At 42.6% G+C, this 13,454-nt stretch overlaps 1 protein-coding gene across 4 annotated transcripts in view; it reads right to left on the bottom strand.

Moving 5' to 3' along the window:
* Positions 1-13,454, bottom strand: part of SRGAP2 (SLIT-ROBO Rho GTPase activating protein 2) — a 111,035-nt gene that overhangs the window by 26,609 nt on the left and 70,972 nt on the right. For 2 of the 4 annotated variants that reach the window (XM_074925227.1, XM_074925230.1), the window contains exons 7-12: positions 13,093-13,317; positions 11,322-11,423; positions 10,235-10,432; positions 5,529-5,613; positions 2,749-2,776; positions 753-783 (exon numbers count right to left, since the gene is read on the bottom strand). In XM_074925227.1, coding sequence (XP_074781328.1) covers positions 753-783; positions 2,749-2,776; positions 5,529-5,613; positions 10,235-10,432; positions 11,322-11,423; positions 13,093-13,317 — 669 coding nt within the window. The remainder of the gene's footprint in view (positions 1-752; positions 784-2,748; positions 2,777-5,528; positions 5,614-10,234; positions 10,433-11,321; positions 11,424-13,092; positions 13,318-13,454) is intronic. The other 2 variants (XM_074925229.1, XM_074925228.1) reach the window with 1 other exon arrangement.

The raw sequence follows: 13,454 nt of genomic DNA, 5'->3' as shown, positions 1-13,454 counted from the left end.
GACTTGTGAAAATGGCAGTCAAGACACAGACATACTTCGTTTTCAGCACAGGAAAGGACCATTTTTAGAGCATAAATGAAGGAACAGCAATTAAGCTCAGAAAACGAGAAAGGTTTGACTCCGCACACCAAAACTACAACTTGTTCTCTTCATTCCCAAAACACAAAGATCCTAAAAACTACAAAGCAGCACCCTAAGACAGACTGCATGAAATTAAATTCCAAGCCAAGTTTTGTCTTTACAGTATCATCAAGAAATACTTTGATTTTTCCCTACCTCAAAGAAACACATTTTAGCTCATCAGATTATCCAGCACAGCCAGGGAAACAAGGCATCACTGTTGTAAATTTTTATTAAATGAAGGCACACCGAGCAAGCAGTTACTGCTTTAATAGCACTGCAGTGGGATACCAGGGAAAATAAAGGCAAAGGGGACAAAGAAACAACAGCATGAAACCCATAAACCATGACTGTCCAGACAGCTCAAGGCTATTTGGTTCCAGGTCTTTCAAAACAGAGTAAAATTATTTTAAACTTTTGTCAAAGAAAAAAAATCAATCAAGGCTGTGGATTCATGTTTTATTGATTTCAGTTCCTGAGCGAGCAGTCGCCAGTTCCACTTGAACAAGACTGAAAAGGCCCAAGTAAGAGAGGGAGGGAAGGATAAAAACACTTCCCTGTTTTCCATCTATCCTCCCTACACAAGCACACACGCATATCCCCGTTTCATTACTCAAGGAAATGTTTATTACCTGCTTCCTTACGGTGGAGCTGCGCCGGCCGCTGATGAGATCAGAACCACCCATCGGTGCAGGAGGGAAAAACAGAACAGAAAAGTCAAGATAATCCTCTATTATCATCACTTTGTTCATTCAATATTCCAAACCACGCGTATTTTGGAGGAGGGAAGGAGCAAGATATACAAGTCAATCGTAACGACTTGGTCTCGTTCAGCTTACGGAACTTCAGAAAGATTTTAAGTGACTTTAAATCGCTAAAAAAAATGAAGCAGACACAAGGGAGTCCACTGCTTTGACAAAAGATTACCCTTGACATTTTAATTCCAACCATATGGAAATCCGTTATATAGGGCTCCTTGTTCAAGATGCAGTTTGTTATAAATTGCACATAGCTGTTCTCTGAAAGAGCCACTCTACAGAGAGAAGCAGGTGGGAACACGCTGGTTCCTACTGTGCTGCTAACAGCTGCCATCGTGGAGTCTTTATTACAGTTTCTGATAAGACTTCAAATAAATAAATAACATGAACCTCCTCAAACACCAGCACGTACCAGCCAGGCTAAGCTTTTTCAGTATAAACCATGACAGTCACATTTATTTATGTTGGTAGACATTAATTGTAGAAAAATAGGAAAAAGCCTTGCTTTGCCAGGATTTTTCCCCTCAAAATTTATTACCGGGGTTTAAAATTCCTACAGTTTCTTGTAAAAATGAAGTATGAGAGATGATAGTAGAGAGGCCCTAATGTATCATTCAAGCCAATTCCCTGCTAGGGCAGATGGCTGCTGAATTATAAATAAGGTGATTAGAACTGTGATTTTTAAAAAGACTGTACAATGTGTTAATTCAGGGGAAATTCCTTTTATAAAAATCAAAAACACTGAATAAAAAAAAAAAAAGAGAAATCAAATTCCATGGGCTGTCACAGACAATAAGGTCTATTTTAAACTATTAGCAGTAATGATTCTTTGATATTTAAAATTGTTTCATGATGAATAATATTTTATTATTACAGATGTCAGGCTCTAATTAGGACCTGTCAGCTTTGCTTTGCTGTAAGGAATGTGAAAAGTAGTAATGACTCCTGATCGGTAGTAATCACCTTCCTTTTGTTAACAAGGCAGGATGATGCACAGCCCCTGCTCCAGCTCCTCGTGCCCCACGGAGCCCCTTGAATCCATCAATCTGGAGATGGAGATTTGTTATGTTTTATAAAAACCCCACAGGAGAAGCTTAGTTATGGTTCTGTAATTGGTCCTAATTACAAATGCGAAGTTTATTCTCCGTGACCTCTGCACTGCTGCAATCCAGTTCCACGGCAGAGCAGAAACCATCAACAGGAGAAAGTTTTCTGATTTACGTTATCCGGCCCCGTACACCAACCAGTGGATAAACCCTGCAGAGTCACTGGGCCCAGCTCCCTTCCAGAAATACAAATGTTTATAAAAACCTTAGTTAGAAGAATATTGCTCTGGGTGACAGTGCCAAATAGAACACTTTCTCACACCTGCCCATCCCCTTCCTGATCTGGATTAAATGCACTGGGGCAAGAAAAAATGCAAGACTTCCACGTGTATTTTTTTTTTTTTCTTTTTTTCCTCCTTTGGTTATTTTTAACCCCAACCGGTTTCCCAGCCTGTTGCAACAGGCAGCCCTGCCAGCAGGTGTACGGCCACAACTGCAGCCAGAAGCAGGGAGAGGTGTTTAAGCAGGCACTGCACCGAAAGAAATACTCATTACTCAGCTGATCAGAGGTTACTAATACTCATTACTCAGCTGATCAGAGGTTACTAAACAGGTATAAGCTGCGCCATCCCCTTGCGCTGATGTAGGTACTGGTGATGGTATTTAAAGCCATATTAACCAGCAGGAATTTGCTTGTAAATCAGGTAAATTAATCTATTTTTCTAATAGATATATATCCTGGGCTGGTAACAGATCTATAATGGCAGTGATCAATTTGCATCAGATTTTCCTTAAAAAAAAATGATCCCCTGAACCACACCTACCTGGCAAGGGAGCAGTCAGTCCGCTGACCTGTTAAAAAAGACAAAGAGATACAGCATTAGGAGAGGAGGAATGGGAACATAATTTCAATGGCTTTGTAAAGCCAGTTTTGGAAGAAGGAAAACCATCGGAGAGGGAGGGAGCAGCTGAGGGGGGGTCAGACAGTGGCTGCCTCCCCCAGGAGCGCTGCTGGGGAGGCCACCGAAGCCCAGCCCTGCCCTGCTGCAGCCCATCAGGAAACGCAGCAAACAGCTCGGGCTGCCCGAGGACTCTTTCTTTGGAAAGTATTGTTTTTGAAAATTAGTTCCCTGTGCATTCTAATTGTTGACTTCGGCTGCCAAAAAACTGGGCTTGTCAACCTCTCCCTCCCTCCCTCTTCCCAGGGGAACTGATGGGGCGAGAGATTATACTTTATAAAGCCATTTAGTAAGACTGAAAACATTCACGGATTTGTTAGCCCACAGACTGAACGTGCTGGCATTAAGCTATTTTTGGGAGACAGACGTTTAATAGTATTTTCCACAAACATATTTATAAAAACGTTCCATTAACTTGCACTGAGTTTGCAAGGAAGCGGCCAAGCTAACAACTACTAATGCAGACATCATTGTAAAATAGCACAACAAGGAGTAAGAGAGACAGAAAACTAGTATGTGCCTTTGGGAAATTGTACAGGCCAGATTTTTTGCTGGTATGGATCATCATCAGTGAAACCACACTGATTTACAACAGCTGAAAATCCACCTTCCCTACAGTTGTCTTCCTGCTCCTGGGGAGATGGAAGAATGAACGAGGGAAATGTCTAATTGCTGATGGCTGACAATTAGTTGAACACATCTCGATAGCCACTTTCCTCTCCCCACGTAAAGCCAAAACAGTGCATAATTTACATGAAAATGTTATTCTGAAGCAGAATTTCCAGCCATCTGTCCCATTTCCATCATAGAATATTCATATATATAAATTACATGGCTGTGGTAACATCAAGGGGCTCCTACATTAGGGTGACAAATGTGTACAGTAGGGAGGGACATAATTACTTGTAGATAGGAAGACTTGCTGCTATTTTTATTACTGGAACTTGTCATCTTTAAATTAAGGTAATTTGCAAGAGGACTAATAAATGTCACCTGAGGATGGGGCAAAGAAGAATGAAAATCGTAACAAAACTATGAATTTTCCAGGGACTGAAGACACGCAGCTGTATGCACATTTTTTCAGTAAAGCTTCTAACCATACTCCAGGGACTTGTGAAAGGAATTTTATTTGCCCATTTCCCAATTAAGTGACATTTTATGGATAAGTCTAGGCACGGTCCCCGGTTTGTACCATTAACCTGCTAATGCGGTTTTGGAGATGAAATGTACCTCCCTTTCTCAGCTCCTTTTGATCTCACAGATGACAGGAGTGATTTTTTTTCAGAAGCTGCTGGAGCTCACCCTGACACACACTGGGTCCCTTCACAGAGTGACTAAAGAAAGCTCTGGTTTGCAAAGCAACCACAAGAAAACAGAAGCAGCCTTTAAATCTACATAGCAATACAGAAATCACATTTAATTTCCTCTTCTTTTTCCCCCACCACAGCCTGAGATGGGTTCAAGGGGCAGGCAGGTTAAGAGGAAATAGGTCTCGGTATGCAGAGGTCAGCTATGATCCAGGAATGTGATTAGTCACAGGGGCAGCACGGGTGTCATTTGGAGATATTTAGAGGCAGAAGAAAAACTACCCTAAGGACACAAATCTTTGGCTTCATCCACCCTTTCTACAGGACGGCTGAAGAGACGAGCAACTTGAAACAATAAAGCTCAAAACGATGGCAACAGCCTTTCCTTACCTTCCAGTGGTTTGTGTCTGATAAATGTGAAACTCTTAATTACTGTAGCAATAAGTATTTTACTTTTATAGTGCATTTTTAAACCGAAAGCAAAGCACTTCAAAGACCACATGCTGGTTAAGTTTTCATTCAGAAGATTTGCACACCATAAACTGTGGGGAGTCCAGTTAAGTTACATATCAAAACACAAGCCCTGCTCCAGCATATAAACCCAGGAACGAGTTGAGCCGTTTTTTTGACCTGACATTTAGACTGTTAAAACCTTCTCCTCTGCAAATACGAGGCAGACAGGTTTCTATGGAAACTTGGATGCACAGTTTAAGCGTGTTTGGCCAACAGGATTTGCCCATACCATGAAGGGAAAGAAATCTTCCTTTGTTCCGACACTAATAGCAAATGCATATTCAGTTCTGGCTGCTGCCCCTTGACTAATGCCCTCCAGATAGGCAACATGCTCTGAAATTTGTTTGTTACTCTCCTAATAAAATCCCACGCTCACATACATTAGTTTGGTCTGGATTGAACCCACAGAGGTGAGGGACAGCTAAATTACCACGCAAATGAAAACTTCTGACCGGCCTAACAAGGCAATACTTTTCAACTAATCCGTAAACTGTAAATCACAAGGTTTACCCCAACACAGATTAGGAAGCGAGAAGCAGACTGTGGTGTGTGGGGAGAGGGCAGGATGAACGAGCGGGCATATGCTCCATTTTAACAAACAAGCGACGCGCATTAGTGATTCATTAAGCGCCTTCCGTTCACCATTAATCAAGGAGCTGTGTAGGTCATTTGGCTTCCCCATCAGGCAGATCGGAAAAATAAATTCATAAAACATGAGTACGTCCACTTTGCATCAGTAATCCAAGAGGGTTACGCTCGCTCAGCTGACTAATTCACTAAGTGCAAGAGCCTGGTAATAGCAGTGACGAGGGGTCCCAGACTCACTTTCACCCAGGGTCTTCTGGAGAAGGTCGTGCTTGGCTTGGAGCTTCGTTATCAGGTTCCTGCCTTCCAGATACTCCTTCATTTTCTGTGAAGGTGGAAAAAACCAAGATCGTGAGCGGACAATTAATTTCTTCAATCGTATCTTTAGGTTACTGCATTCTGAACACAATGGCGAGGTGCGGAATTACACCGAAATTTACAGTGCAAAGGATGAACTAAATCCCCCTGGTTTATATATCTAGGCAAATCTGAAGCTCGGTCCATACGTATCCACAACACAATTTCTATTGTTTCACTGTGGAATCAGCCAAATGTTTGACATCTTTTAAGACATCTGAGAAGCTGTCATGCATCTCCTCTGCAGACAGGGCGAGATGGAAATGCATTTCCCTCCCGCGTCACAGGCAACTGAATGAGCAATCTGTTTTAACAAACTAAAAGGCTGCTACTGTGCTTATTCTCTCACTTAACCTCTCTCACCCCACTTTACTTGTCAAATAGTGTGTCTGCCTCCACGCTGGATGATACACAGGGTTGCAGAGGGGGCATGGGACAAAACAAATAAAGATATTATTTAAGTTCAGATTTGTTCTCTCCCTGAAATATTATACAATCCCGCAGTCATTTTTCCCACTTCTTTCCGATTTTTCACAGCTCCGGCAAATGCTAGGTTTTTTACAGCTCTTTCATCTCTTATTTTGCAGTTCAGAACAGCATATTTATCTTCACTGTGCGGCAGCACATAAAATGCTCTGCTGTACGGTAGCTGTCCACATTATAATTAGGACATGTTTACACTCAAAAATACATAAATAGCACATAACTCTTCAGACATCACAGGACGTTCTTTAGAATCACAAAATCCTTGAAAAATTCAGCTAGGAAAATGAACATAAAGAAAAGATTCTCATTTAGTAATTATTGTGTCTTCAGCTTTCCCCAACTCTGTCCACTTTCCTCCAGTTCTGGACTGGTATTGCCAAGTTAGACTGCAAATCCTGAAGGTGAAAACCAGTATTTTAGCAATGGGAGTGCCTGTCCTACACAGGTCGTAACAACGGCAGTTTCCAGGCGAGATGTAAAGAATCCAGAAGCAATGGATGCACGTACATACACGCTGCAATACTGGGGGAGGAGGGGGGAACCTCCCGGGAGCTAACGGCGTTTCCACTGCGGGCTCTCCAGCAGCAGTGTGTACTGACACAGCAGACAAAAATGGCAGGGCCGGGGCTTTAATTAAACTGCCAAAAGTCTGTGGTTTATGTCCCTTTGGTTGACAACACTGGAAGAAAAATTTCACAAGAATTAAGTCCCTCCGGAGAGTCTCAGCATTTCTTGCTTCCTATATTAATACTTCAGCTTTTTTTCTCGTTTTAGAAGAAAACAAGAAGTGTGATCACTGTGGCAAAAAAATAATCTGCCATATTTTTTGGAATTTCCCTGTAGAATCTGCTTTCCAAGCCCCAACTATGTATTTTGCTCAATCAGTTACATTTTTGCATCGAATTTGGACAGAAGAAAACGCGAAGAGTATAAGCTACAAAAATAACCGGAGAATTTGAAGAGGAGATTTGAGGATAAATCTGGTTTCTGTGAGCTCCCTGTCTCGAAGTCACAACGATCAGGCGAAGAGACAGAAGGGCTGAAAGGCTCAGGGGCAAACAGCTCGAACAGAAGCTTAAAGATCAGCAGATCAACTTGATTTGGAAGAGAAAAGCTTCCCTTTGAAGCAGATAGCAAAACTGAAGTGGGGCAGGCAGGCTGCCCGAGCAGGGCAGGGGCAGGCTGCTGGCACTCCCGGCTGCTCTGGCCCATGGCTCTGGCTTCGAGGCATTTGTGGTGGTCATGTTAAGGCCATGGCTTGCCCGCAGATGGGTACCAGGGGTTGTTTGAAAGGATAAGAAGAGAAGGTGCCTATCCAGTGGAGTATTTCATGCGTGCGTTCTATTTCCTCATGCCTAACATTCTGTACCCTGTCTGTTACAAGTACACTTATGAAAAAAAAAAAAAAAAAGTAATTTCAAAATAAGGCTTCAGGCTTTTTTTCAATGAGTTACAAAGATCCATTAGCATTTGATTTCTGGCTTAATAAAAACAGTCAAAAAGAATGAAACTACAGGAGGACCAAGGATTTCATTTCTGGCAGAGCACAGCTGGAGTCAGACTAAGTACAATCAGACACAAAGCAGCAGAAACGTCGTCAAGTCCCGTTATTCCTGCACTGTAAAAATGTAGATCTGTCGTTAGCCGGTGAGCATTTTGCACCTACCATCTCCTCACAACCACGCAACTTCGACACCCTCTCTCAGCCCCAACTCACTGCAGTATTTTTCCAGCGACTCCCAGTTGTCAGGTGCCATACAGAAGGAAGCAAAACGCAAACTAGCCCTGCGTCTTCCTGCCTTGTGGGAAAGGAGATTTTATGCTTTTGAGGCTATAAAACAGTTTCTGCCACTGTCCCACATCCTTAACTGCCTCCGATCTGGAAAGCTCAGCAGTTTTCCTCCCTCCCTCCAGCCCCCAAGAATGATTTCAAACAAGGCACTCGATTGAAGGAGCGGGTGAATCAGAGCCCCGCGCCGCCGCGCGCGACGGGACGTGGGAACAGCGGCACATCGACACCACCAGCACGACGTTCCTCCAGGATTGATTAGCAGGGGAACTTTATATAATCCTTACCCGTGTCTTGAGGGTTTGGTAATAATAGATTTACATTCGTTTTTAAAGCACTTCACAGAATGAGCATTGTACTGGGGTTTTAATCTTTCTAGAGGCAAAAAGAACATTTCGACGGAGAACTAAAATTATGCCGGTTTAGGGGTAAAATGAGTCGAAACATTCCTTCTCCTTTTCGCTGCTCAGGTAGGGCAGGGTGCCAGCTGTATTACAATGAGCAGGATTTCGGCTCTGACCGGCATCCTCAGCTCGCTGGGGCTTTGCTGGCTCGGGAAGCAGGAGTGTAGCCATGGCAGCGGCGGTACCCGCCTGCCAGGCACCCGGGACACATCCCCGCGGCTCCGCGCCCTCAACTCGCTGCTGCTTCCTCGCTTCAGCCACCTGCGTTAGCTCAGCACCAAGTCAATCAGCATTCCTAGGCTTTGCACTGGGAAGTTTAAGCTGCTTTCGGAATACAAATCTTCCTTCGAAGCCCTAACAACAGAGCCATCTTGGCTCCAGCGTGCAGTGATATGCCTCTAGTGGAAATACAGTTCTACCAGCGTGGAGATACTACAGCCAGTACTCCCGTGATTAAATTCCCATGGTGGCATCACTGTATTTACCTAAAAGCTCTGCCTAGCTAGCAATGCAGTACGTGGAATCTCCAACTCGAGTCACACAGTAATATGGAGCATTCTTTCAAATCTGTCTTTATCTTTCAGTTCATATCCTCAGCATCTAGCACATCATAAGGCAGGAGGGGATTTAAATCTCTGTTCTGCACTACGCTTTGTTTTTTCCTACACAAAGAATGCCTCGCCCATATTGCTACACAGCTCTGCCATCACAGAATTAGTCTCATTAATACTCAACTGAGCATCTTCTCATACACTGAGAACACTGCTCCTTACAGATTCAAAGCCTGAAATCCTTATAAAGGGTATTTCTAAGTCTGGTCAATAGTAGATCAATCAAGCATCTGATTAGGCTGGTTAAAGAGGGTTTCCATGAACACCTTTGTTCCGTTGATAGTTATTTTACCCACGTTGCCCAGGACAGGACAGGCTGCACCTGGCTTAGTGAGGCAGCTCTGCGTCCTGCTGCGACCTTGCTGCTCTGCAGCAGGAGACTGACACGATGAAATGGAAAAATACATCCCGCTAAAGTCCTGGGTTCAGCCTCCTACTTGAACTTACAACAGCCCCTCTCTAGAGAGGGAATGCTTAGAGTTCAATTAAAAATCATTTTTCTGGTTTCATAACCCTGGGCAGGATGGCCAATTCCTTCTCAATTGAATCACTTTCTCCACCCACTTTTCTCAATAGCCACTTTCCCCTTTTACAAAGGCTTTTTAATTTTTGTAAGTCAAGGCCTGACAGAAATCATCCTGTCAGCTAGTGTAATCTGCAGAGAGACTTCAGACTTTTAATAAGCAACACTGTTCTTAGAAGAGGGATGGAAAGGGCATCAGGTATAGCAAGACATGCTCAAAGGAATGACAAAGTAACCAGGGTAAGAGGTATGATTTTCATCTGCTCTTTCAAGATATTTTTAAAGTAGAAATGAATTCAACAGTTCAACATAAATCTAATTTAGGAAAAAACATTATAGTCCGGTATGAAATTCAATATAAAAAGCTCTTAGCATCTTGTAAAAATGCATCGACTCAATTAAAAGCTTAAGTGAGCTGAAATTGTAAGATGATAATAACAAAGAATAAAAGAGCTAAACGTTCTTTCAGTTTGTATTATTTTTGAAAATTGATATTTACAAGCCATTAAGTTCTTTCTCAGACAATCCCTTTTTATATGCAGAAGAAATCAAATTTTACACAATTTATCCACAGACTAAGTTTGCATCAACAAAGGTATCCCAATATATCTGTAAAGAATTCAAAGCACCCATTTTCAAAACCTAATATGCTTACCCTGCTTGTCCAAAATCAATTACAGAAGCATTTTTGTAAGATGATAGCATCATTTTGCACTCTCTTGCGAGTATAATTCTAAATACGTTATACGTGCTCATGCTGCAAATTAACTCCTTACTGTGAAGTAGAACTGCTCTGTCTCCTGCTGGTTGGCCCGTCTCTTGGCAATGCTCGGTTTGCTCATGAACGTTTCCGAGACAGTGGATTTAACAGACTCCATAGAGTTGCTGTACTGAAAGCAGTCAGAGACATCAAAGTCCTCTATCGTGACTATATCCTGGATTGTCTGGAGTGTAGCTTCCATAGTCTTCTTAACCTGTCCAGCAAGAATGAGAGTACTTAAAAACCAAAGACAGTACGTTGCAAATACAAAACAGAGGTAGTAAGCGCCCTGGAGCATTTCACTAATAAACAGATATTACTGGTTTCACATCCTGTGTGCCATAGCTCAGGTGCAAGTTTTGCACAGTAACAGCACAGTCCATATAAACAAAGGGCTGGCAGCACACAGAACCTGCCAGGAGTAGGAAAACAGTTGTAACCCTACAGGCTGAGATGAGGAGGAGATGTAAGGAAATTTAACCTCAAAGCAAAGACCGCTTATAATCAAAGATCTTACAGTCGTCCTCTGTAACTGCATCTACTGGGCACCAAATGTTAGATATTGAAAACAGGACTTTGTGGGACTGTAATTTTTTACTGAAGGCCAGAATTTACTTCCTAGACATAAAGGAGTTGCAAACTTTGCCCAAGGAGGATTAAAAACTCTTGAACACAGGGTTGCAGGTTAGGTATTCTGACTTGTTCCCAAACAAACGCCACTGATCTAGTCTTCTCATCTTAGATAACCAATTAAACAAAAATTAGCTCTTACCTTAGGTTATGCAAATTCACCGTCTTCACTTCAAAACACTAAATTCCTCTTTTCCCCTTAGCTATCCAAACACAACTTTTGCAACATAGCCAGCTCTATCAACCTAAGGATGGGCAAAGAGACTCGTGGAGGTATTTTTAAAGGATCCTCTCCACACACGCAGCCTTCGTGCACGCTCACACACTAAGGTACTGCTGCCTCAGCTGCTTCATTCCTGAATCGTACAAGTCTTCATAAAAGAGGATCACAGCGACTAGATTCTTCCTTAACTAGTCCCCACGCTCCACTGGAAGTGGTAAGAGGGTTGTTGATTTTTGGTTGATTAGCTCACCTCTTCATTTTCAATCTTAAGCGTAGATAATCTGGACTGCAATTGCTGGCACCTCTGCACTAACTCACTCTGGACTGGTTGTTGGGCACATAGCTGCGACTCCTGGAAGAGAAACAGCACTGCTTTTAGAGGGCTAGAAAAAAAAAACACAACACATAAACAAGAACACTGCAATTACTTCGTTCAGTTATTATAAGCACACATCTTCCAAAGTGCTTCATTTTAAAACTTCGTAGCCCTGGATTTCAACCAGTGGAAAAGGTCCGTGTTCTACCAAACTGCAGTTCCCTCCCTGAATGTATTGAAAGGGAGGGGAGAACGTGAACGTTATGAACTAGAAAAAGTTAGCTACTTTCAGAAATGTAACCTCGCCACGCGTTTTGAAAGTCTGAAGGTGCTTAAGGATGGGCACAAGGCTACATCACGCCGCACATCAAGAAGAATTTGGTTCAGTGCATGAGCCAGGCATCCTGGGGCAGGGGCATCAGTGGCTGAGCTTGTACACTGCAGCAAGAGGTACGAGTCACTATTTAATGAATTCAGGGGAGCGGAGATAAAAAAAGAACTGCCAAATATGCCAGAATAGTGGGCTTCCCTGTACCGTTAAGAATTAGTTTTATTTCACAGCATGAGGTAGCTTTTCCTTTTAATTTTGGTTTTCTGTTTGTTTTTTTGTTGGTTCTTTTTTTTTTTTTTAAAAAAAAAAAAAAAAGGAAAACGTTGACCTCATTGCATAAGGCTATTTTTTTAAAGACAGAAATTGGAATTGGAGTTTTATCACACACATGCACGTATATCATCATATATCCAAGCTGGTATATGCAGGCCCATTGTGACAAGACTATCAGCCTGCATTTATAAATACTCATTTGGCCTTGAGAATCACCAAGATAAATGACTCGGCGAATGTGAGCTGTTAACTGAATGACAGCCTGCAGGTAATTCTTTTTTCTTGCCACGATTTTACAGGATACTACAAAAGCACAGAAAAACCGAGAAAGGTCATTTGCAGTCTGAGGGTTTCACTTAAGAGGGAAGTGACAAAGAGGAGCCTTAAGCAGCAACTGTGATTCTCGGACCAAAAGAAGAGGCTGGCTGCAAGAGACCATCCTTACATATTTCCTCAGTGTTCAGGAGGATAATCTAGAAATCCAACCAATTGACCTAAATGATTACATTGCACATGTGTTCCCATTTAGAACTGGTTTCAGCTTGTGCGACTTTAAACAGTTCCCAGATGAGTAACCACATCTTGATAAACCTATAAAGTGAGAGATTTTCATTGCCAAAAATGAAAGTCCTCGGACTGCCTTCGCACAATGAAGATGCATAAAGCACCACTATAAAACATTTGTGCTCTAAGATTACACACTCAAATGCCTCGAAAAGCAGCATTTAAGTTTCTTATCTTGTTGCCCCTTCAAATCTCTAACCTCAGAGTCTGGCTCAGTACAGGGGTTAACTTGGGGGTTGAATGAGAGGTGAAACCAGTGTTTTCTTTCTACATTTATTATTATACCGAATGAAGCATTTTCATCTCCAGGAGCTTTGATGGTCACAAAGTAAGAGTCAGGCACACTCAGACATCCGTGCCATGAGCCTCTGCTTAATCTTTCTACCAGCTCCCTTTCCTAAGGCTCCCCTCTGCCTCCCCAAAATAGAGCCAAACAGGTGGCCCTGTAGTGGGACCATCTATCACAGAGGAGGGAAGTAAACAGGCGGAGCTGCGAGTGTTTACAGAGGAGGAGGAGGAGGAGGAATATGAACTGACCATGTCACCCATATGCGGCTGAAACTCGAACTTCATGGGCGGACAGAAGACATTGTTGTACATCTCCATCAGGCGCTGCTTGTCACTGTTGGCATCCAGGTTCTCAACGGCGTTTTCAATGGCATCCAGACCCTCGTGCTTTGACTGCTCCAGGTTTAGCTCAGCAGACAAGAATGTCCTGAGAGCTCTGTTGAGGCTAGCGTGGTATCCCAGGTCACAACACTGCTGGAAAAAGACACGCATATTCCCTATGAATAAGTGAAGAAATTCTGTAATGGAAATTAAAACGTTTCCAAAGCCAGAAGTTATATAAATGGATAATAAGTCATGGATGTTTTATTATCTAGGTACCAGAGCGGTCT

The sequence above is a fragment of the Athene noctua genome, chromosome 23 (genome assembly GCF_965140245.1).
Source record: "Athene noctua chromosome 23, bAthNoc1.hap1.1, whole genome shotgun sequence".
Taxonomy (NCBI): Eukaryota; Metazoa; Chordata; class Aves; order Strigiformes; family Strigidae; genus Athene; species Athene noctua.
This window is presented reverse-complemented; position numbering and strand designations above follow the sequence as displayed.